This window comes from Acomys minous, assembly GCF_964271855.1.
Source record: "Acomys minous genome assembly, chromosome: 17".
Taxonomy (NCBI): domain Eukaryota; kingdom Metazoa; phylum Chordata; class Mammalia; order Rodentia; family Muridae; genus Acomys; species Acomys minous.
The window spans coordinates 60,419,520-60,440,479 of NC_140500.1; the positions used below are offsets into that span (position 1 = coordinate 60,419,520).

At 41.6% G+C, this 20,960-nt stretch overlaps 1 protein-coding gene across 2 annotated transcripts; it reads right to left on the reverse strand.

Moving 5' to 3' along the window:
- Positions 1-269: 269 nt before the first annotated feature.
- Positions 270-20,318, reverse strand: MOB1A (MOB kinase activator 1A). Of its 2 annotated transcripts, none has more exons than XM_084766545.1 (6): positions 20,080-20,318; positions 15,711-15,874; positions 13,206-13,299; positions 9,686-9,819; positions 6,242-6,405; positions 270-4,051 (listed from the first exon to the last, which is right to left on the reverse strand). In XM_084766545.1, exons 1-6 carry the CDS (start codon positions 20,091-20,093, stop codon positions 3,974-3,976), a joined length of 648 nt encoding a protein of 215 aa, XP_084622671.1. In that variant the 5' UTR covers positions 20,094-20,318; the 3' UTR covers positions 270-3,973. The 2 variants fall into 2 exon arrangements, with proteins under 2 accessions (XP_084622671.1, XP_084622670.1); XM_084766544.1 differs by having other exon boundaries at positions 15,711-15,877.
- Between the last annotated feature and the right edge of the window lie 642 nt (positions 20,319-20,960).

Here is a 20,960-nt window from a genome sequence, read left to right on the forward strand (position 1 = left end):
GTTTCATGTAGGAACTGCTTTCTTTTTAAAAAAGTATTTATTTTTACTTTATGTACACTGGTGTTCTGCCTGCTTGTATGTGTGTGTGAGGGTGTGAGATCCTCCGGAACTGGACAGATAACTGTGATATAAAATGAAAGTGAAAGAAAGGAGACACTAAATGGCATGCAAGAACAGCCATCCAAATTTAAACTGTATTCAAATTTACAACACCTAAAAGATCTTATTTCCACACTTAAATAAAGGCATGCCAACACACTTCAAAGACATTTTTGCTTTCAATATAGTTTATTCTTATGAAGTTACAAAAGTAGATACAAAATACCTTTTTAAAAAGTACAGTTAACGACTTAGAAAAATAGATAAAGCCCTAAAGGTTTAAAAATACAACATAAATTTTTCATGTGAGGAATATTTTAAGTTATTTTAGGTGGTAACCAAGACTACCTTATGCAAACTATTTTTGATGCAGACCAACACAGAATGCTGTTCTATAACCAGCCCATAGCACACTGGCCACCCAGAACAGCTTTACAGAATACTTGTTTGATACACTCTGAAGAGAAAACCCGTGTGAATTTCAATGCAGTTGCTTCAGTAAAATTACTACTACCATGTGTGCTCCGGAGCCTGTCACAGCCCAGCCTCAAAACTGAATGTAAAACCAGGAAGACCAAAAGACTACTGTTTCCTTCTTTGCTTGAACTCTTACTGACCTCAGCGGGGAATGACATGACAGGAGCTCATGTCCAGGGTGGCACTGTTCAGGCCACGGCCCCATACTGACAGAGGATGGCTCCTGTAGAGAGTAGAGGAGCTCTGGCACCATGACTGGAAACATACTTGTAGGGCCTACACTCTTCAGGCCTGATTTGTTTATGCTTCTGAGGTAATGACATCATGGCTGAGAAGCTCTACTCTTAGTATGCTCTTGGGGCTAAGAGAAGCCAAGAATACAACAGGAACCCTCACCACCAGGACTATGCCTTTGCCTTTGCTGAAAGTCATGGAGAACACAGACCTGAAGTTCTCCAGTGAGCAGCCGTGTGAACTAGAGCTCTGTAGGCCTAGGCTACAAGAACCCTAGGCTAACTGGCTGTTAGTAAATCACTTTATTCACATAGCAAAGTAACAGTATAGTAGCTATTAACACAAAAACTGTATTACAAGGAAACATGACTATTTTTTTAAATTTGTCTATCATTGTCCAACTTTTTTTCCTTTAATGTGCATTGGTGTTTGTCCTACATGTGTGTTTGTGTGAGGGAGTCGGATCCATTGGAACTTGAGTTACAGACACTTGTGAACCACCATGTGGGTACTGGGAATTGAACCCTGGTCCTTTGGAAGAGCAGCCATCTGAGCCATCTCTCCAGCCCCATTGTTCAAGTTTTTAAAAGTCCTAGAAGTTAAAGCACCACAGGGCTAAGGCACCACCAGGCAGTCAGAAGCCATTGCAAGGCCAGGACAGCTTGACTTCTGCTGAGGCAGTGGGAGAGCTGTGGAGAAGGCAAGACAGCTGATTTTTTTCAGATGTTGTAAGAGGGCTCACTAGCCATTGGTGGAAAGACACCATCCTCCTCCCATGTTTCTGCCTCAGAGGTGAGCAAATGGACCAATGTGTGCACACCGCTGGTTAAGGCAGGTCAGTTTGAGAGTCTGGCACTGTTTTCATTTTAAAAGGAAAAAGGGAGCCAGGCATGGCGGCAGCACGCCTTTAATCCCAGCACTCAGGAGGCAGAGGCAGGCAGATCACTGTGAGTTCGAGGCCAGCCTGGTCTACAAAGTGAGTCCAGGACAGCCAAGGCTACACAGAGAAACACTGTCTTGGAATTTAAAAAAAAAAAAAAAAAAAAACCTCAAACAAAAACAAAACAAACAAAAACCATAAAAAGGGAAAGGGGACACAACAAAAACGGAGATACTCTTAAGTTTCAAACTACTAACAAGGTTTTTCTTTAAGTCCCATTAATGAGCTGCCTCTGTATATGGGGCTCAGTCATGGAGAGAACATTTCTATCCTGAAATACATGCAGAGAATAAAAGAAACCTTTGATTTGAGGGTACCAGAAATCATAAAAATGATTGAACCCTGGTTGAGAAAGAGAATTTCATTCCTTAGGGACTTAAATCAAAGTAAATGGAGTCTGTGGTTTGGGGGTGATGCATTCTTGGTGGCAAGAAGGCTGCTTCCTGTCTGAAGATGACTGTCATACACTTGCACAATAGCTGACATCTGGACCTTTGTATACACCTGGGTTGTGAGGTGTTTCCAAGCTGTCCTTTCTTCCTTAAACTATTATCCCAACTTGAATTCCCCTAATGGTGATGTGTGGTTTCAGCCAAAAGAAAAGAAAACAGTTCCTTTAAAATTCCAAGCTTAATTAAGAACATAGTGAAAGTGAGTTATTAAAACTGGAGCTTTTCTTTCCTGTATAGTCTAGTGGAAATAAAATAAATAACAAAACCTCATCAACTCTAACTTTACAAAGCCATGTAGGAGACCACTGTGTGAATCCTAGCTCTGGCACACAGAAGGCTGATAAACTCCAGCACCACCCTTCGGGCAGGTGTTCAGGATACTCAGGATGGCATGCACATCTGAGGAGGCAGCCAGAACTGACTGGATCTGAGACCAAATGAAAAGCAGGCACCTTCCTCAATCAGAATCTTTTATCCTGACAGAACGAGCAAAAATTCAAGTTTTGATACAAAGACAAGCAGGATACAAGTCCAAGATACAAGCGCAATGCAGTCTTTGGGTCACACCAGAGTGAAGGCAGGCTGCTGTCACTCCCTGCCTGCCAGTTCCCAGCTCCCCTTCTAACAGGCAGCAGGGAGACCTTCTGCAGCCACACACACCCTCAAGCTGTTCTGCGGTTTTGACTCTTGTCCTTATTGCCATAAAGTCTCTGCATTTCTACACATAAATGTAAATTTCAAGTTGCAATAAAAAGATGGAATCATTTAGGAAGTATCAAATACTCTGAATACTTTTTTTTCTCTACTGTCTCCTCCAAAATTGCGAGGAAACGTCAATGAAAATAGTGGCTTTGAGGCCCAAGTCTGTCACAGGTTTTTGGGATTTTTCTTGGTATCTGTCAAAAGCTACCTATGAAGGGAATCTGAGCGAGACTTTCAAAGGAGAGCGTACAAGGCCGCGGTCAGAGACTGAGTATATGTGCTGTGTACTCTCCTCAGACAGACGTGAAGACAATCCCAAACAAGTTCAATAAGACAAGTGACGTAAAATAACTTTGGTTAATCTTAGTCCACATATGCCTGTGAGTTAAGCCTTGTGGATTTTGCAGCCCCCCCCCCCACCTCCCCTCCAGCCCCCCAGCCCCCACACAGTTTTACAATGTAGCCTAAGCCAGCCTCAAAATGTGTGATCCTCCTGCCTCTGCTTCCACAGTGTCAGGTAACAGGCATGCACCATCATGCCTGGCTAAAAATATACATTCTTGCCTATAAAACATCAGTATACAGATATGAACTAAAAGGCCATCCAAAGTGAAAAAGAAGCTTTAAATGTTGGGATTTAGAAACAGAACACCACTTCAATTTGTAAAATGAAGCAAACTGATCTGTGTTAAGAAATTTGTTACAAATTTCTTACTAATAAGTCACTGCTGAAAATTCTTAATGTCCATTATATTGTCACACAGAAAAACTCAATCACTTTCTTGAACAAAGCTCAATAACAAACTACAGGTTAGTCATGAGGTTAAAACAAAGAAGGACACTAACAGTAACAGTGGTGGCCACACAGCAGCTCTGATTTGGCTGTGTCACAGGATTGTTCTGAAGCTATCTGGCCAACCTACCTTTGGGACAGTTTTCTCTGCAGACACAATGGGTCTTTGATCCTGCTTTCTTATAGTCAGTCTCACTAGTCCATACCAGATGGCAAGGAGAGAGTGCTAGCAGTAGACAGAGCGAGAAGAGCATAACTGTGTTCTAGAAGAGACATTTATCTGTCTTTAGATCCAAGCTTCTCAATTAATTCCTGAAGTGGTGCCAACTCACGCCTATCAATCAGATTAAACTCCTAGAAAGAGAAGAAAAGAAAAATGTAATCATGAACCAAAATTGAAACTCTTACATATTTTTCAGAGAACAGCCTCCTAAACCTAGTTTTCTGAAATCTGAAAGAAATTACTTCTATGATATATAAAAGGACTGTTTTTCTTTTTTCTTTCTTTTTTTTTTTTTTTAGACAGGGTTTCTCTGTATAGCCTTGGTTGTCCTGGACTAACTTTTTGACCAGGCTGGCCTAGAACTCACAGAGATCCGCCTGCCTCTGCTTCCCAAGTGCTGGGATTAAAGGTGTGCGCCCACAACGCCAGCTAAAATTTTGTTGTTTGTTGTTGTTATTGTTGTTGTTTCTTTTTTTAACAGTACTCAAGATTGAACTCCGCACCTTGTACATACTGGACAAAACCCCCTTCCGCTGAGCCACATCCCTGGCCCTGTTTACTCCTTCTTAAAACAAGTATAGGCTGAGGAGAAGGCTCAGTTGGTAAAACTCTTATCACACAAGCAGGAAGATCTGAGTCCATAACCATAGTGCTGGGGAGGTAGAAACAGGAGGATCTCTGGAGCTTGCTGGCCAGAAGTCTAGCCAAGCCACTGATACTCAGTGTTGGGGACATGCCCAATGTTGACTTCTGGCTTCCATTTACATGAGTACCTACATGCATAGACATAGTCTAAGAATTTAAGAACTAGAACACAGGTGATATCGTGACATATGTTGGTCTTCTCCCCTACTTCCTGACAGCTCCTACAATCCTGGAACCTCTAGTGTCAACAGCGTCTAGTGACCCATAAGATCACAAGGTGTGACTGGGTCCCAGAAAGACCAAGACATGATTCATTATTTTTATAGTGTTGGCATATCAGACTCCCTTCCTAACCAGCTGTGGGGGTGAGGGTGGGGGAGGAACTATAGCTATGAGATGATCCTCATCATTGTGTTAAACACCAAAATCAAATACATGAGTTTATATAAAAATGACCTAAATATTACAAACTGAACCTTTGATAATGGCCACATCATGAGAAGTCAACTTTTAATTTTATAATTACACATATGAGCATACATACAAACACTTGTGCACATACAAGGCACAAAAACAATCTCAGAAAAATAAAAATCTTTAAGTATGGTATAGCCTTTATATTATACACAGAGCTATAATACACAATAATCACTAAAAGGATCTCAGGTTTCCCTACTATAAAATATTTTACATACAGAATTGCCTACCTCTAAATAGTCATTTTCTGCTTTTTAAAAAAGTTTAATGTGGCTCGGGAGGCAGGGGCAGGCGGATCGCTGTGAGTTTGAGGCCAGCCTGGTCCAGGGCAGCCGAGGCTAAAACAGAGAAACCCTGTGTCAGGGGAAAGTTTAGTGTGTGGGAGAGAAAGAGAGAGAGAGAGAGAGAGAGAGAGAGAGAGAGAGAGAGAGAGAGAGAGGGAGAGAGGGAGAGAGAGAATGTGCGTGTGCATGCGTACGTGCCACATGTGTCGGTCGGGTTGTCTGAAGAGACCAGAAGTAGGTATCAGAACCCCTGGAACTGCCGTTACAGGTGGATGTGAGCTCCCCAATGCAGGTACTAGAAAGAGCAGACGGTGCTCTTTACTGCTGAACCATCTGTCTCTCCAGCTCTTTTCTGGCCTTTTGAAAAAAAAGGTCTGGCTGGGATTTCAGAGGTATGGCATTATGCTCTGATAATTCTTCAATTTTTTTCCCCAAATAATGTGAATTATGTTGACCTTTAAAGTTTTAATTCTAAGTTAATACACATAGGAAATGGGCCACAAACCTGGATGACCAAGGGAAGCCCTAGGCAACCAGCCCCAAGTGGGATGCTGCCTTTCTTCCTTTCTTTTTTAAAGATGTAGTTATTTATATCAAGTGTATATATGAGTCTTCATGAGTTGATATGGACCACACATGTGCATGCACCTGCAGAGCTAGAAGAGGAGGCCAGATCCCTTGTAGTGAGCCTGCTGACATCCTCTGCAGTAACTGGCCATGTTCTTAAGTGCTGTGCCCCTTCTCCATCCCAGAGACGCTGCCCTTCCCTACAGCTTCATGAATTGGTAACAGTGTGGAGAACAAAACTAGGCACAGAACAAAGCTTGTACTTAGACATTCTACATGTATGAACAAGGCAGAGCTCTTACTAAGTTACCAAGATCCACAGCCAAGAGATCTATATGGCTCACCTACCTGAACAAAGAAAATAAAGTGCTTAAAGGAGGTGTTGAGGTGGGCCTCTTCCTGCAGCTGCATCACGGAGTCAAAGTGCTGGTGGTAAATGTGGGCATAAACCCTGAAGAGACGCTTCAGAATAGTCTTGGCCACAGACATAAAGTTTTTGGGAAATGGGACACCTGTAATCAAATGCATACCTATCAGTCTATTATCAAATCAGAAGGCATTAAGTCTTGATACTACTGGAGCAACTCTAGTACACAAGCTCACACAGTCACAAGTGTACTTCAGAGTATAGCAGGCAAGGCAGGCACTACCTTAAGTATTCTCACACCTCACACCAACTGCCTACAACAGCAGACACAGGCATAGAGGCTGCTGGATCATGATTCAAATGAATATGTTAGCTGTTTAATATCCGTTTCTTCCTGAGGTGAAATGCAACAAGAATAAGCACTATGATTATAAACATTACTTCTGTCATTTGTAATAGGAAAGAAAAAACAAAAACATTTAGAAGCCGGGCGTGGTGGCGCACACCTGTAATCCTAGCACTCGGGAGGCAGAGGCAGGTACATCTCTGTGAGCTCGAGGCCAGCCTGGTCTACAAAGTGAGTCCAGGACAGCCAAGGATACACAGAGAAACCCTGTCTTGAAAAAAAAAATTTTAAAAAGGCAAACAAACAAAAACCATTTGGGAATGGACATTTTCCTAAACAAAGTAAAAGACAGATACCCCTCAAGTCATTACCATCATCTACAAGTACAGAATATCTCAGCTTCTACATTACTCTGGAAAATAGGTCTTCATTTTCCTGTAGCCTAAAAAGGGGTGATCTGTCCTGAAACAGCAGAAGGGGGACCTCAATCCTTTTTAGAGAAAAGAAACTTCTCTTGAGAAAGAAGCTGGGAGGTGTGGGAACCTCTCCAAGACGTAGCCATGGGGTGACTGGCTACACTCCTGACAAGTTTGGCTGATAGAACCAAGGTCATTTAGAAACTGGACAGGAGAATGGCGGAGAGCCAGCGCTGGCCACACAAACCAACAAGAAGCAGCACTAAGAAGACACCTGCCTGCCGAGCTTGTGGTGCTTGTCTTTAATTTAAGGCACAGACAGGTGGATCTCTGACAGTGCATGGACTCCACCGTGAGTCCCAGGCCTCCACTCTAAGTAAACACCTTTCAGCCTCTGGGAAATGGAGGCTCTAAGAGCACTACTTCCATGCGTCTTATTTTCTTCTTCCATGAGCCAGCCCTCAAAAGCTGGGGAGTTAATACATCTTGCTAATCTTTGTGGTATCCCGAACCCCTAGTCTTAGCTAACCTGACTTTTCAAACATTACACTGGAATTTATGAGCTGTTTCTAAGGGCAGAATTTTAATACAAAATATAAAATACAGGTTTTAAAATCAAAATTTCTCTTAAAATTTCCATCTTGCTAATGACTTAGATATGCTACTAAAAAAAAAAGAAAAAGAAAAAGAAAAATTCTAGCCAACAAGATGAAAAAACAAGCAAAAATTATAACCTATAGTAACCTAATGGGTTACTATAAGAAGAGGCAGCAGGGGAAGGAGCAGGATGAGAAGCTGAGAACAAAGGAGGCTCTGCTGGGTGGTGGTGAGACTTTCATAACCTCAGCTAGTGGGAGTTAGAGATAGAAGGCTGGAGCAGTGAAGGTCACCATCAGCTACACAGTGAAGTCAAGGCCGAACTTAGCTAAATGAGATCTTGCCTCAAAAAATAACCGACTAAGTATATAAACTGTTTCAGTCTCAGTACTTTCTAAACTAAATTTAATAGAACGTATTCAAGTGGAGCCAATATATAATAAAGGAAATCCATGGTTTAATTGAAGTCTAACAGTTTTTTGTTTCTTTGAGACAAAGCTCTGTACCACAGGCCAGCCTGGAACACTCAGCAGTCCTCCTGTCTCAGCCTCTGGAGTGCTGGGATTGCAGGTATGTGCCACCATGTTCCTCAACTCCAGCCTAAGTATATAACACTTGATCTAAGTATTTCTCCCAGAAGTGCCTTAGACTATAAAGAGGAGCACAAAACAAAACCAAAAAAGAGAAAAAGAGCACAGGAAGCTGCTCAGAGTCTGATTTCAATCTTCAGTACCACACCAAACTCAACATTAGTAGCAAGCCAGAAACGTTCTCCTAGCAGAACATTTTCAAAAAGTGTTGGAGAAGTTGGGGTGTAGCTTAGTGGTAGCGCCTGTGCTCAACCATGTGAAGGGCCTTGGGTCTGAGCTCTAGCACAAGAAGAAGTATTAACTTTCTCGCTATCAAAATGCAATTTGGGGCTGCGAGAGCTCAGGGCAGAACATGTGCCTAGCACACACAAGGCTACACTTCAATCCCTAGTACCACAAAAAGCAACAACAAAACAACCCACATTTTAAAGGAAATGAGCAAAATAAGAAGTGTATACAGCAAAACACGCCATAAATAAGACCAAGGTGTCCTAGGGGAAGAATACACATAGCTTACAAGACAAAGACCAAATGTCTGTAACAGACAAAGGGCATAAGCAGAACAGAAAATGTAAATACACCAGAAAATCTTTTTTTTTTCCCCTTTGTTTTTTGAGACAGGGTCTCTCTGTGTAGCCTTGGCTATCCTGGACTCACTTTGTAGACCAGGCTGGCCTCGAACTCACAGAGATATGCCTGCCTTTGTCTCACAACTGCTGGGATTATAGCACTCATGTACCACCATGCCCGACTCAGAAAATATTTAATCTCATTAATATTTGTGTGTGAACGAACACAAATGTACCCATGCACACTCTGTAAGGCACGTGTGGAGATCAGAGAACACGTCCACCCACCATGTGGGTCTCAGGCCTGACACTAAGTACCTGTACTTGCTCGGCCATCTCGCTGGCCCTTTCATCAGTGTTTTTAAATGAACATTAAAACAAAAGTTTACGGCCAGTGAGATGGCGCAGTGGGTAAGGTGCTTGCCATGAAAGCCTAAAGACCTGAGCTGGATCCTCAAAATTTATATTAAGGCTAGACACAGTGGCACATACCGTTAGTCCCAGCACTGGGGAGGCAGAGGCAGGCTGGCCTACACAGTGTGTGCCAGGACACTAGGGCTACATAATGAGACTCTGTCTCAAAACAATCAAACAAACAAAAAAACATGTAAAGGTGGAAGGACCAAATCCAAGTTGTCTGACCTGCACATAAATCCTACATACTTAACCACACACACAGGAGAATACTTTTTATTTTAAAATATATCCAATTTAATCAAATTAGAAAAAGATTTTAAAAATGAGTATTAACTGGTGTGAAGAAAAACAAGCAGGCACGCCGGGGGGAATATACATGGGTATAAGATTTTTAGGGAGCTGGCCTTCTCTGTTAAGCTGATTTAAAGTAACAGAGCGTTTAGAGATTACAGCCACCGCTCAGAAAAAAGGCTGTTCAGTGTCAACTTACCAATCTTTGAAGGAAACAGAGTTTCATCATCAAGCTGATCCTGAACCCAAGTCATCAAGTAGTCAATGTATTTTGGTGCAGAACACTTGATTGGCTTTTTAATATTAGTGCCATCTGCCCAATGGTATTCATACCTGCAGAGAGCAATGAAGTGTTACTAACAGTTGTTTAAACTTTAACATGTACAATCTGTAAAATCAAAGCAAGTTCACATTCTGTCCACAGAAACTTTTTGTGACTCTAAGCAATTATAGAAAGCTCTAAACCTCTTTTTAACCCAACATCTTTTTTGTTGTTTTGTTTTGTTTTTCAAGACAGGGTTTCTCTGTGCGGCCTTGGTTGTCCTGGACTCGCTTTGTAGATCAGGCTGGCCTTGAACTCACAGCAATCCACCTGTGTCTGCCTCCCTGAGTGCTGGGACTATACATCCATTTTAGCCCAACATCTTTTGGGATTCGCACCTACTTTCATGAATATTATACAGGTACCACACCAAAAAAAAAAAAAGAAAAAAGAAAAAAAGAAAGAACAAATATTAAAAGAGCACCTAAAAAATCTTGTAAGATATTGAACTCTAATAAAAATAAATAAATAAAATAGAGACCTTTTGGGATGAATCTAACTCACATTTCTTTTCAAAGTACATTTATTTATTTGTATGGGCTTGTACACACAGTATATGTGAAAACAACTTACAGAAGTCAGTTCTTTCCTTCCACCTAAGAAAGGAATTTAAGTTGCCAGGCTTAGCATCAAGTGCCTTTATATCCTCTGAGCTATCTCACTGGCTCCTAACTCAAATTTCTATACTTTTACTCCTACAACAGAACAATATAATTACAATATAAATATTCAACACTGAGTATCCATATGCCAAAGTACGTAACAGCAAGAGCTATTGCTGAGTAGTCAAGAACTCACAAACTAAAAATTATCTCTACATGAAAAAAGTAAAAACAGTCTTTATTATCTAATGCTTATTAGTTATAGAAGAAACCATCCAAGAGTAACTTTGGGAGAGCTAAGATGGCGGTGCTGATCCCACAGCGCTTCTCATCAGCAGGACAACCAGGACTGCACAGCAACCTAAAACCAAACTGAGAGCTACAAGACACCAGTGCGCCTGAGCCCCAGCACTGAGAGCTTCAGCTGCTGTTCCTCAACAGCTCCCTGAAAACCTTTGAAGAAAGCTTCCAATCCCAATTGGTCCAGTACTTCAGTCTGTCCCACACAGGACTCTAATTAAGCCTGAGATTTCTCAACATTTAGAAACTAGACCACAAATGCTATTCCTAGCTTGTTTAACCATTTCCCCAATTTTATTTGGGCTCCTACAAAGGTATTATTTGTCCCAAATCAGCCAGAAGAAGCATTAAGAAAATGACACCCCATTTCCTTTAAGGGGGGTCGGGTAGGTTTTTGTTTGCTTTCTTGGGCTATAGAGGGTTATTTTCTTTCTTTTTTCTTTTTTTGGATAGGGTTAGGGTTAGGGTTAGGGATAGGACTCAGGGTTAGGGTTAGGCTTAGGGTTAATGTTAGGACTCAGGGTTAGGGTTAGGGTTAATGTTAGGACTCAGGGTTAGGGTTAGGGTTAGGACTCAGAGTTAGGGTTAGGCTTAGGGTTACTGTTAGGGTTAGGACTCAGGGTTAGGGTTAGGCTTAGGGTAACTGTTAGGGTTAGGGTTAGGGTTTCTTTTTTTGGTTTTTTTCAAGACAAGGTTTTTCTGTGTAGCTTTGGCTGTCCTAGACTTGCTCTGTAGACCAGGCTGGCCACAGTGATCCACCTGCCTCTGCCTCCTGAGTGCGCCACCACACCTGGCTAAGTGAGGGTTATTTTCAATGGGAGTTGGTTGTAAGTTATTATTGGTCTTACAGAGAGAAAACAAGGTTGGACTTAGGGATGTCTCTCTTTTCCTTTATCTTCCATTCTTAGATTTAGAAATAGGGACTGTAAAGAAAGAAGGGGGAACATAAAAATATACAGGGAAGATAGAACAAAAAATAGATTACTGAATCTATCCCTTAACTTAATGCCTTAATTGCCACTCACAAGGTAATTTTTAATTCACTGGTATAGAACTTCATATATAGATGCAAAATAAGTTTAATTTTAGATATAGTGGTATAGAATTCAAGATTATTCTGCACATACATGATATATATTTCCACTCTTTTTTTAAAAAAGATGTATTTATTTATTATTATGTATACAGTACTCTGCCTGCATGTACACTGGCAGGCCAGAAGAGGGCACTAGATCTCATTATAGATGGTTGTGAGCCACCATGTGGTTGCTGGGAATTGAACTCTGGACCTCTGGAAGAGCAGCCGGTGCTCTTAAGCTCTGAGCCATCTCTCCAGCCCTATTTCTACTCTTAATATGTGCTTTGTATCCATATAACTCATTATAATACAAAGTTTACTTCCAATACTTTGAAAGTGCTATTGTAGGCTGTTCAGAATAAATAAGTTATACAAGTTAACTGTTAGTTGATCAAATCATATCAATTACTAGCTATTTTTATCACAAGAATATACATCTTAGGTGCAACAGATAGATATGATTCTATAGAAATATAAGGTAAAATAGTTAAATAAGGTCTTCAGAAACATACAGAATATGGCATTTAAAGATATTTTAATTATTTTAAAGATTCATTGACAATGAGACAGCCTACCTAAAAGAGGATGATGAGCATCAAAGAACCTCCTTAAGGAGATGGCTTTAAATGTGGCAAACCAACCACTGGGCAAAATGTCCTTGTTTCAGCCACAGAGAGAATTCTGCCTTAAAAGGGCAAGTTTGGATGCAGGCAGAGTCAATAGGCAAACTCTGCCAAGACAGGGTAAGCAAGTCCTCAATAGCTCCTGCCTCACAAATATGTCTATCCCATATATTGGACCAGAAGACTGAAGATGATGCTCCAACATTATAGAGTTTTGGGTAACTGCTCAGATAGCAAACTGTCTCTGCCATCTTCTCATTTGGGAAGCTGCTAACCTGCCCTCCCTGTCTACTCAGGTAATTAATTTTATTCCTTCTCAAGTCTCTGATAGGGTTGAAGACCAGATAGTTTAGTTTTACAATTAACCTTAGTTGTTTAGAGATTAAGATATTTTTAGCCAGCACTCGGGAGGCAGAGGCAGGCAGGTCGATGTGAGTTCGAGGCCAGCCTGGTCTACAAAGCAAGTCCAGGACAGCCAAGGCTACACAGAGAAACCCTGTCTCGGAAAAAAGAAAAAAAAGAAAAAAGATATTTTTAGGTATATATAGATGTTTTAAGTTGATAATGATGAGATACTATAGGATATTTCAAGGTTGCCAAATACAAATAATCAAAACACTAAGAACGTAACATTTATATAATTCCTGATTGTTTCATGGTTCTTCTTGCTGTAGGTAGTTTATTGTATATATGTGTAACAATATAAATATATGTAAAAAAATAAAAAATATTTAATAAAAATAAATAAATAAAATAAACTATCCAAAAGTTTATGTAACAAGCTGGACACATACCTGGGACCTGCAGACATGACTGGGCAGCTTGCCTCAGTGCAGAATTCTGTAATGGTCCCATACAACATGTTGATCTGATTGAAGAAATCCACAGCTGCAAAGACAAAGCCACAAGTGTGTTAAGTATCTACATAAACTGCAACAAACCAAAGAGACCTCTCAGCCAAAGGAAAAATAAACAATACTTTCTTTTTTGAAATGGGGTCTACGTTGCCCACACTAGCCTTGAACTCCTGGGCTCACACAATCCTCCTGCCTCAGCCTCCCAAGCAACTGCTATGTCCAACTGATTTGAGCAAACTACTGGGGCTAATGTTAATAGAAACTAGTAAATCACTGGAGTTTTATTAGATTAAATCCAAGGAGCTGAAAGATTCGTAGCTTATCAATCTAAACTACTACATACCATCATCTGTTAGGAAAGAGAAAAAGGCATTGTAGAGCAAATTTAGTGAGAAGTCACACACTGTATCGTACATTTCAAACATCTGCTTCAGCATCTGTATTTGAGGCCTTTGGCATACTGAAGACCACTCAAAAAGGATTTGGAATTAAATACCTAGTCCGGGGTATATGCTAACAGAAGAGCTTAAAAACGAATAATTTAAAACAGAAAAACTTGGGGCCCACATGCCAACAGTAAGTTCTAGAAGTTCAGAGAAAATAAAACCATCAGGAAGGACTAAGGGAGTCAGAGAGAACATTCCAAAAGAGCTTCTGCTAGATCCAGAGGATGAGGAGGAAGGAATAAAGGACAAATTAGACTGGATGTGAAGAAAATCATTAAGACTTGGAATGTTTTTCAAAGTGTGGTGATCCTATCTAAAGGAGTACCTGAAGAAAAAACAACAACAAACTAAGGCTTTCGAAGTTTCTTCAAAAATGGATTAAGAAAATAATTCTGAGCCAACCAATGGTGTCAAACACTTTAATCCCAGCACTCAGAAGGCAGAGGCAGGTGGATCTTTGTGGGTTCAAGGTCAACCTGGTCTACAGAGTGAGTTCCAGAACAGTCAGGGCTACCAACAAACCAACCAATCAACCAAACAGTTCTCTGACATGCTCAGTAATCTTTTTTAAGACCTATTTTTACTGTGGAGGAAGGGGTATTATACAGGAGGTCAGGTGCCTGTGAAGACCAGAAACGTTGGGTCGGCCAGGAATTGGAGTAACAGAGATGCCTGATGTGAGTGCTTGGGAACTAAACTCTTGTCCTTTATAAGAGCATTATGAGGGGCTGGAGAGATGGCTCAGAGGTTAAGAGCACTGACTGCTCTTCAGAGGTCCTGAGTTCAATTCCCAGCAACCACATGGTGGCTCACAACCATCCATAAAGAGATCTGGTGCCCTCTTCTGGCCTGCAGGCAGAACACTGTATAAATAATAAATAAATCTTTAAAAAATACATATATTAAGGATCTTTTAAAAAGAGAAAGCATTATGAGCTCTCAAATACTGAGTCATCTCTCCAGCCCCACAGTAATTTTTAAGAGAATAAAGACATTCTGGGACCAAAAGTATTTGTGTGTGTGTGTTTTGGGTTTTTTGTATTTTACATTTTATTTATTCACAGTATCTGTGTGCACAGAATGTACATACACATGGAGCTCAGAGGACAATCTCCAGAAATCAATCCTCTTTTTCCACCATGTGGATTCCAGGGATTGAACTCAGGCAGTAAGTATCTTTACCAGCTGGGCTACCTTGCTGGCCAAAGACAAAAAGGTTTGAATATATGAGTTAGAGCAATTAAACCTCAAAGAAAAATCTAAACCGGTAAGAAGCTAACACATATGTTCAGAATAACATAATCTGAGGTTTAATTAAAAAAAAAACAAAACTTTTTTGTTGTTGTTGTTTTGTTTTATTGACACAGGGTTTCTCTGTGTAGCCTTTGCTGTCCTGGACTCACTTTGTAGATGAGGCTGGCCTAGAGCTCACAGAGATCTGCCTTCCTGAGTGCTGGGATTACAGGTGTGTGCCACCATACCCGGCTTTAAAATTTATTTAAATTATGTGCATTTGCACCTGTGGGTATAAACATGTGAGTCCAGAAGAGACTGCTAGATTCCCTGGAGCTGAAGTTACAGGCAGCTGTGAGCTGCTCTATGTGGATGCTGGGAATCAAACTGGGCCCTCTTAAACACTAGCCCAAACTTGATAATTTGAATAAAGTTTAAAAACAGGGTTTCCCTAAATAAGTAGTATTTCACAATGTTCAAACAACATATAAGCTTCCCACTGTGCATGTACTGATTTAGTTGACCTTATTCATTTCTTCACAATATTCTCCCAAACAGTGCCCTGGAACACTCAGCACTTCTCAAGTCTCACCGTTCAACCACACAAGCATGTACTTTGCCAGGTGAAGTCTAAATATACTTGTATTTACTTTTTTTTTATAGATAGCTGTTATATTACAATAGTTATACCTATAGATGATTCATTAAATGAGATTTTAGCAAATTCTGTAAATCAATAAGTTAAACGTTCTTTAAAACTTACTATTCACAGCAATCCATTCATTGAGGTCTTCTCCCTCTGGCAACATAACAGCTTGCCTCAGATTGCCACTTCCTAGAGTTGCTTCTGCATGTTTTAAGAGTTCATACTGATGGGACCCTTCAGGAATATTCTTCTTTGGTTTAAATGTTTTTGAAGAGCGGCTGCTGCTGTTGGGTTAAAAGTAAAAATATATGAATATTTAGGAATGAAAGAAGAGTGGCATTTTAAGGACATAAATGGCTCTAACAGGGTGCTGGAAAGATGGCTAAGCAGTTTCAAGCATGTATTGCTTTTACACATACACATACAACTAAATAAATATTGGAATAAATAAGTTGATCAATAAAAAGCACTCCCTGAAAAAGGCCAAGATGGAGAAGGGGATGATGACAATAAAAGAATGCAGTAGTATCAAACATTTGCCCAGCACTTGGGAGGCCCTGGGTTCCAGCACAGCAACACACACACACACACACACACACACACACATACACACCTTTCTTTTTTTTTCCACCTATAAAAGCAAGAGCATAGACTGAATAGACGATTTGCTAGATAAGAGCACTTGCTGCACAATCATAAAGACCGAGAGTTCAGATGCTATCACCCACATAACAAACCAGGCATCCTGTGCATACCTGTAATCCCACTCTAAGACTTGCTGAGTACTTCAGGGTACTTCCTGGGGAGAATATTGTGAAGAATTGAGTAGGGTCAACCAAAAAAGATTGATACACACAAACTGGGAGCCTTATAGGTTGTTTGAATAATGTGAAGTACTACTTATTTAGTACTGGGGAAGAGACAAGAATGTGATAGTTGGCTGGGTGTGGTGGTGCACGCCTTTAATCCCAGCACTTGGGAGGCAGAGGCAGGCAGTCGTTGTGAGTTCGAGGCCAGCCTGGTCTACAAAGTGAGTCCAGGACAGCCGAGGCTACACAGAGAGACCCTGTCTCAAAAAACCAAAAAGTCTAAAGAATGTGATAGTTTGAATAAGAGTGGCCTCATAGGTTCAAATATTTAGAGAGTGGCACTACTTGCAAGGGGTAGGGGATGTGGCCTTGTGGGAGGATATGTGTCACTGGGGTCGTGTTTAGTCCCAGTTTCTCTCTCTTCCTGCTGCCTGTGGTTCAGATTAAAACTCCCAGTTACTTCTCTAGCACCACGTATGCCTGTGTGCCGCATGATGACAACGAACTAAACCTCTGAAGCTTTAAGCAAGCCCCAATTAAATGCTTTTCTTTAGTAGAATTGCCATGGTCTTGGTGTCTCTTCACAAAAATAAAACACTGACCAAGACAAGGAGGATCTTTGGGGCTTGCTGGCTTCCAGCCTAGTGGGAAGAGAAACAAACAAACAAAAAAAGAGTTCCAAGTTCAAAGAGAAAGAGACACCTGGTGAGGGTAGGGGCAAAAAATGATGCGAGCCCCCCATGCCCCCTTCTAGCCTCTGTACATCAGGGACACGTAACACTGTGTACATACTCTACACTCACATATCTACATATATGAAACAAACAAGTAAAAATTTAAAAACCTTAGTGCAGGGGCAGCACAACTTGCTACCTAGGGCAATTTGTTATACCTCACCTACCAGAGCATTTAACCAGGGTGGGCAAGACACACTCTAGATTCCAGTGCTTGTTATGGTAGCATCTTTAACAGTGCAAATCTATTCCTTCCACTTAATTGTAGGCCTCTCTCTCAGATATGGATGGCACATCCACATCATGGGATGCTGTACAGTGATAAAGGAAACAGGGTACACATATTCACAGAAAGAACCAAGCATAGCTGAACACATTACAGAACCAAACTAGAGCAGAGCTGATTTTGTCACCCATAGGAAGCACAAACAACAAAACAGAACAAGCATTAGACTAATACAGAACATCTAAGACGGGAACAGAGCAGACCTGTGGACTTGCACCTTACCTGTGAAAGTCAATTTTAAATAGTATAGGAAGTAAGAAAGAATTATGAAAGTGCTAGACTAAGAGTCATACTTGATAAAGAACTATATTCATTTTTTAAAAAGTATTAAGTTATGAAGATCACCCCAGGGACACATGGAGATAGGAAACTGAATGACAGGAAACTAAATATGGAAAGTTAACATTAAGTGACTTCTTAAGATTCAATATGATCTTCATATTATAAATTAAGATGTGTGCTTCAAGGGCTAAAGAGATGGCTCTGTGGTTAAGAATACTTGCTGTTCTTGCAGGCGACTAGGGTACAGTTCCCAGCACTCACATGATGGCTCACGATCATCCAGGGGATCTGATGCCCTCTTCTGGCATCCATAGGTACTGGATGCACATGGTATACATCCATACATGCAGGCAAAACACCCAGACACATAAGGTAAAAATAAATCTGAAGATGGGCATACTGGTACACACCCTTAATCCCAGCACTCTGGAGGGAAAGGCAGATCTCTATGAGGGTGAAGACAGTGAGTTCTAGGACAACCAGAGCTACATAGTGAGACCCTATCTCAAAACAACAAAAACTAACTAACTAAATAAATCTTTTAAAAATACATTTTTCTTCAAATGATGCCATCAAGACAGTTAAAGTAATCCAAAGGATGGAGAAACTATTTTTAAGTCACAGATGTGATGAGACACTCATATCCGAAAACCATCAAGAATTCCTACAACTCAAGCCAAAAAGGCAGATCAACACAACCACTGCACCATATACACACGTATCGAAATGTCACAGTAAAGCTCCTTACTTTGTATAATTAACAGGTGCTAACAAAAAATTTTTAAAACCTGACTTTAAAATAGGAAAAGAAGCCAGGCAGTGGTGGCACACACCTTTAATCCCAGCACTCGGAAAGCAGAGGCAGGCAAATCTCTGTTGAATTCGAGCTCAGCCTGGTCTACAAAATGAGTCCAAGACAGGCAAGGCTAAACACAAAGAAACCATGTCTCAAAGCAAAAACAAAAACAAACAAACAAAAAATAGGAAAAGGATTACATTAGACTTTATCTACAAATGCCCTGAAAATACACAACAGTGCTTAACATTATCGGTCCCTGGGAGAACGAAAATCAGGAGATTCCACTTCACAGAAAGACAATTGCCAGATATATGTGATCTGTGGAATTTTGAAAACCCACCCAGTGAGGTTGGGAAACAAAATGAGTGTAGGCTTTAAAAAGCTTGGCAGGGCCTCAAAGGGCAACATGTAAAAATTCACTTTTAATACCCAGGAGATATCTAACATGCATACTCCCCGCCCCCCCCCCCAATCTCTCTCTCTCTCTCTCTCTCTCTCTCCTCTCTCTCTCTCACACACACACACACACACACATACACACACACCCCTACCTATAACCAAATGTTCACAGCAGTGTTATTCAGAGTTGCCAATGAGTGGAAAAAACTAAGGCATCAGTTTAAGTTATAAATAAAACCTCACATTTACCTCATTAAGTTGAAAAGCTATAGAAGAGTCAGGAGTTTTCAGGGACACAGACTGCCCATAATCACGTACATACAGGCAACACTAACTGGATTCATTAGGTATGTATGTATGTATGTATGATACACACATACGGGACGGGGGGAGGACATAAATTTGAAGAGAGGTAACTGGAGGAGTTGGAGGAGGAGAGATAGAAATACGCATATATTAAGTTCCAAAAAAAAAACTAGCCGGGCATGGTGGAGCACGCCTTTAATCCCAGCACACGAGAAGCAGAGGCAGGCGGATCGCTGTGAGTTCGAGGCCTGCCTGGTCTACAAAGCGAGTCCAGGTCAGCCAAGGCTACACAGAGAAACCTTGTCTCGAAAAACCAAAAATAAATAAATAATAATTTTTAAAAAAACTTTAAAAACAAAAAAGATTCACATCTGGGCGCCCCCTTTTAATCCCAGCACCCAGAAGGCAGAGGCAGGTGGACCTCGAGGCCAGCCTGAACTACGTACTGAGTTCGAGGCCAGCCTAAGCTACATAGTGAGACCCTCTCTCTCAAAACCAAAAACAAACCACCCTAAAAATCCACATTTAAAGCAGGTCTGTCCTGGGAGCCCAGGCTGTAATTCTAGCTTCTCGGAATGCTGAGGCAAGAAATGCCCAGGTTCAAAGCCTGCCTACGATACAGAGAGAAACGTCACATTATAAGGTGCAAGGCTTCTCCAATGTAAAAAACCTGTGGGAAACCACAGAGGATCTGGACTTTTCTTTCTCGGCGAGTCAAGGCGGCAAGGCACATCCTCCTGCGAGAACCTTTGCCGACGCGCCAGGCTCCGGGCAGCCACACGTCCGGCTCCGCCCTCCGCTTGGCCCCTCGGCCCGGCCCGGCCGACCCACACCCGCCCCGCCCAGCCCCGGCCCGGCCCGGCCCACTCACAAGAGGAAGCTCATCCTCGTAAACCCGAGGGGCCGCTGCCCCCGCCCCAGTCAAGACTCGGCGCCGCCGCGGACACCGGGAAGCGGTGGACGGTCCGCGGTTGGGCAGGGCGGCCGAAGCTTCACGGCCCGGGTTTGGAACTGGGTTCCAGGCGCCACGAGCAAGCTCAGACCGCAGCGTCCTGCCAAGCAGCCTTCCACACCTCGTAGACCCGAAATGCGGAACCAACAGGATCTCGCGAGACCGAGCTTCCTCCTGTCCCGCTGGGCTTCGCCCCGCCCCTTGCTGAGCTCAGCCAATCAGCACTCTGTGGGCCCGGGTTGACAGCGGGGCTGATTTGGCACTACTGTCAACTATTCCGAGGCCCAGGGAAGGACGTCCACCAGCACCGCTTAGCGACTGATTTTGCTACAAAGAAGGACTTTATTCCGTTTCCTAAAGGAATAAAGATTCCAGCCACATCACCTATTTGTTGATGGACATTTGGGTGGCCTCTATACACACACACACACACACACACACACTCACACACACTATAATACTGCTATGTGCGTGTTTTGTGTTGGTGAAGGATATGTTTACACTATGGTAGACACTATGACACTATGGTAGAATGAAAAAAAAAAAAAGACGGAGGGAAAAAAACTAACTGTGGAGATAACTGAGAGCCAGAATTTTGCTGCTCTAATTCCTGGTGGTTTTAAACCACTCAAGTGTCACCTGTCACATTAATGACATCGATTTTATTTTTATCAACTTTGGATTTCTTCTATTTTTTTCTTTTCTTTCTTCTTTGTGGAGACAGGATCTCATGTGTCCCAGGCTAGTGTAAAGCTCACTAAAATAGCCAAGGATGGCCTTGAAGTCCTGATCTTCTTGCC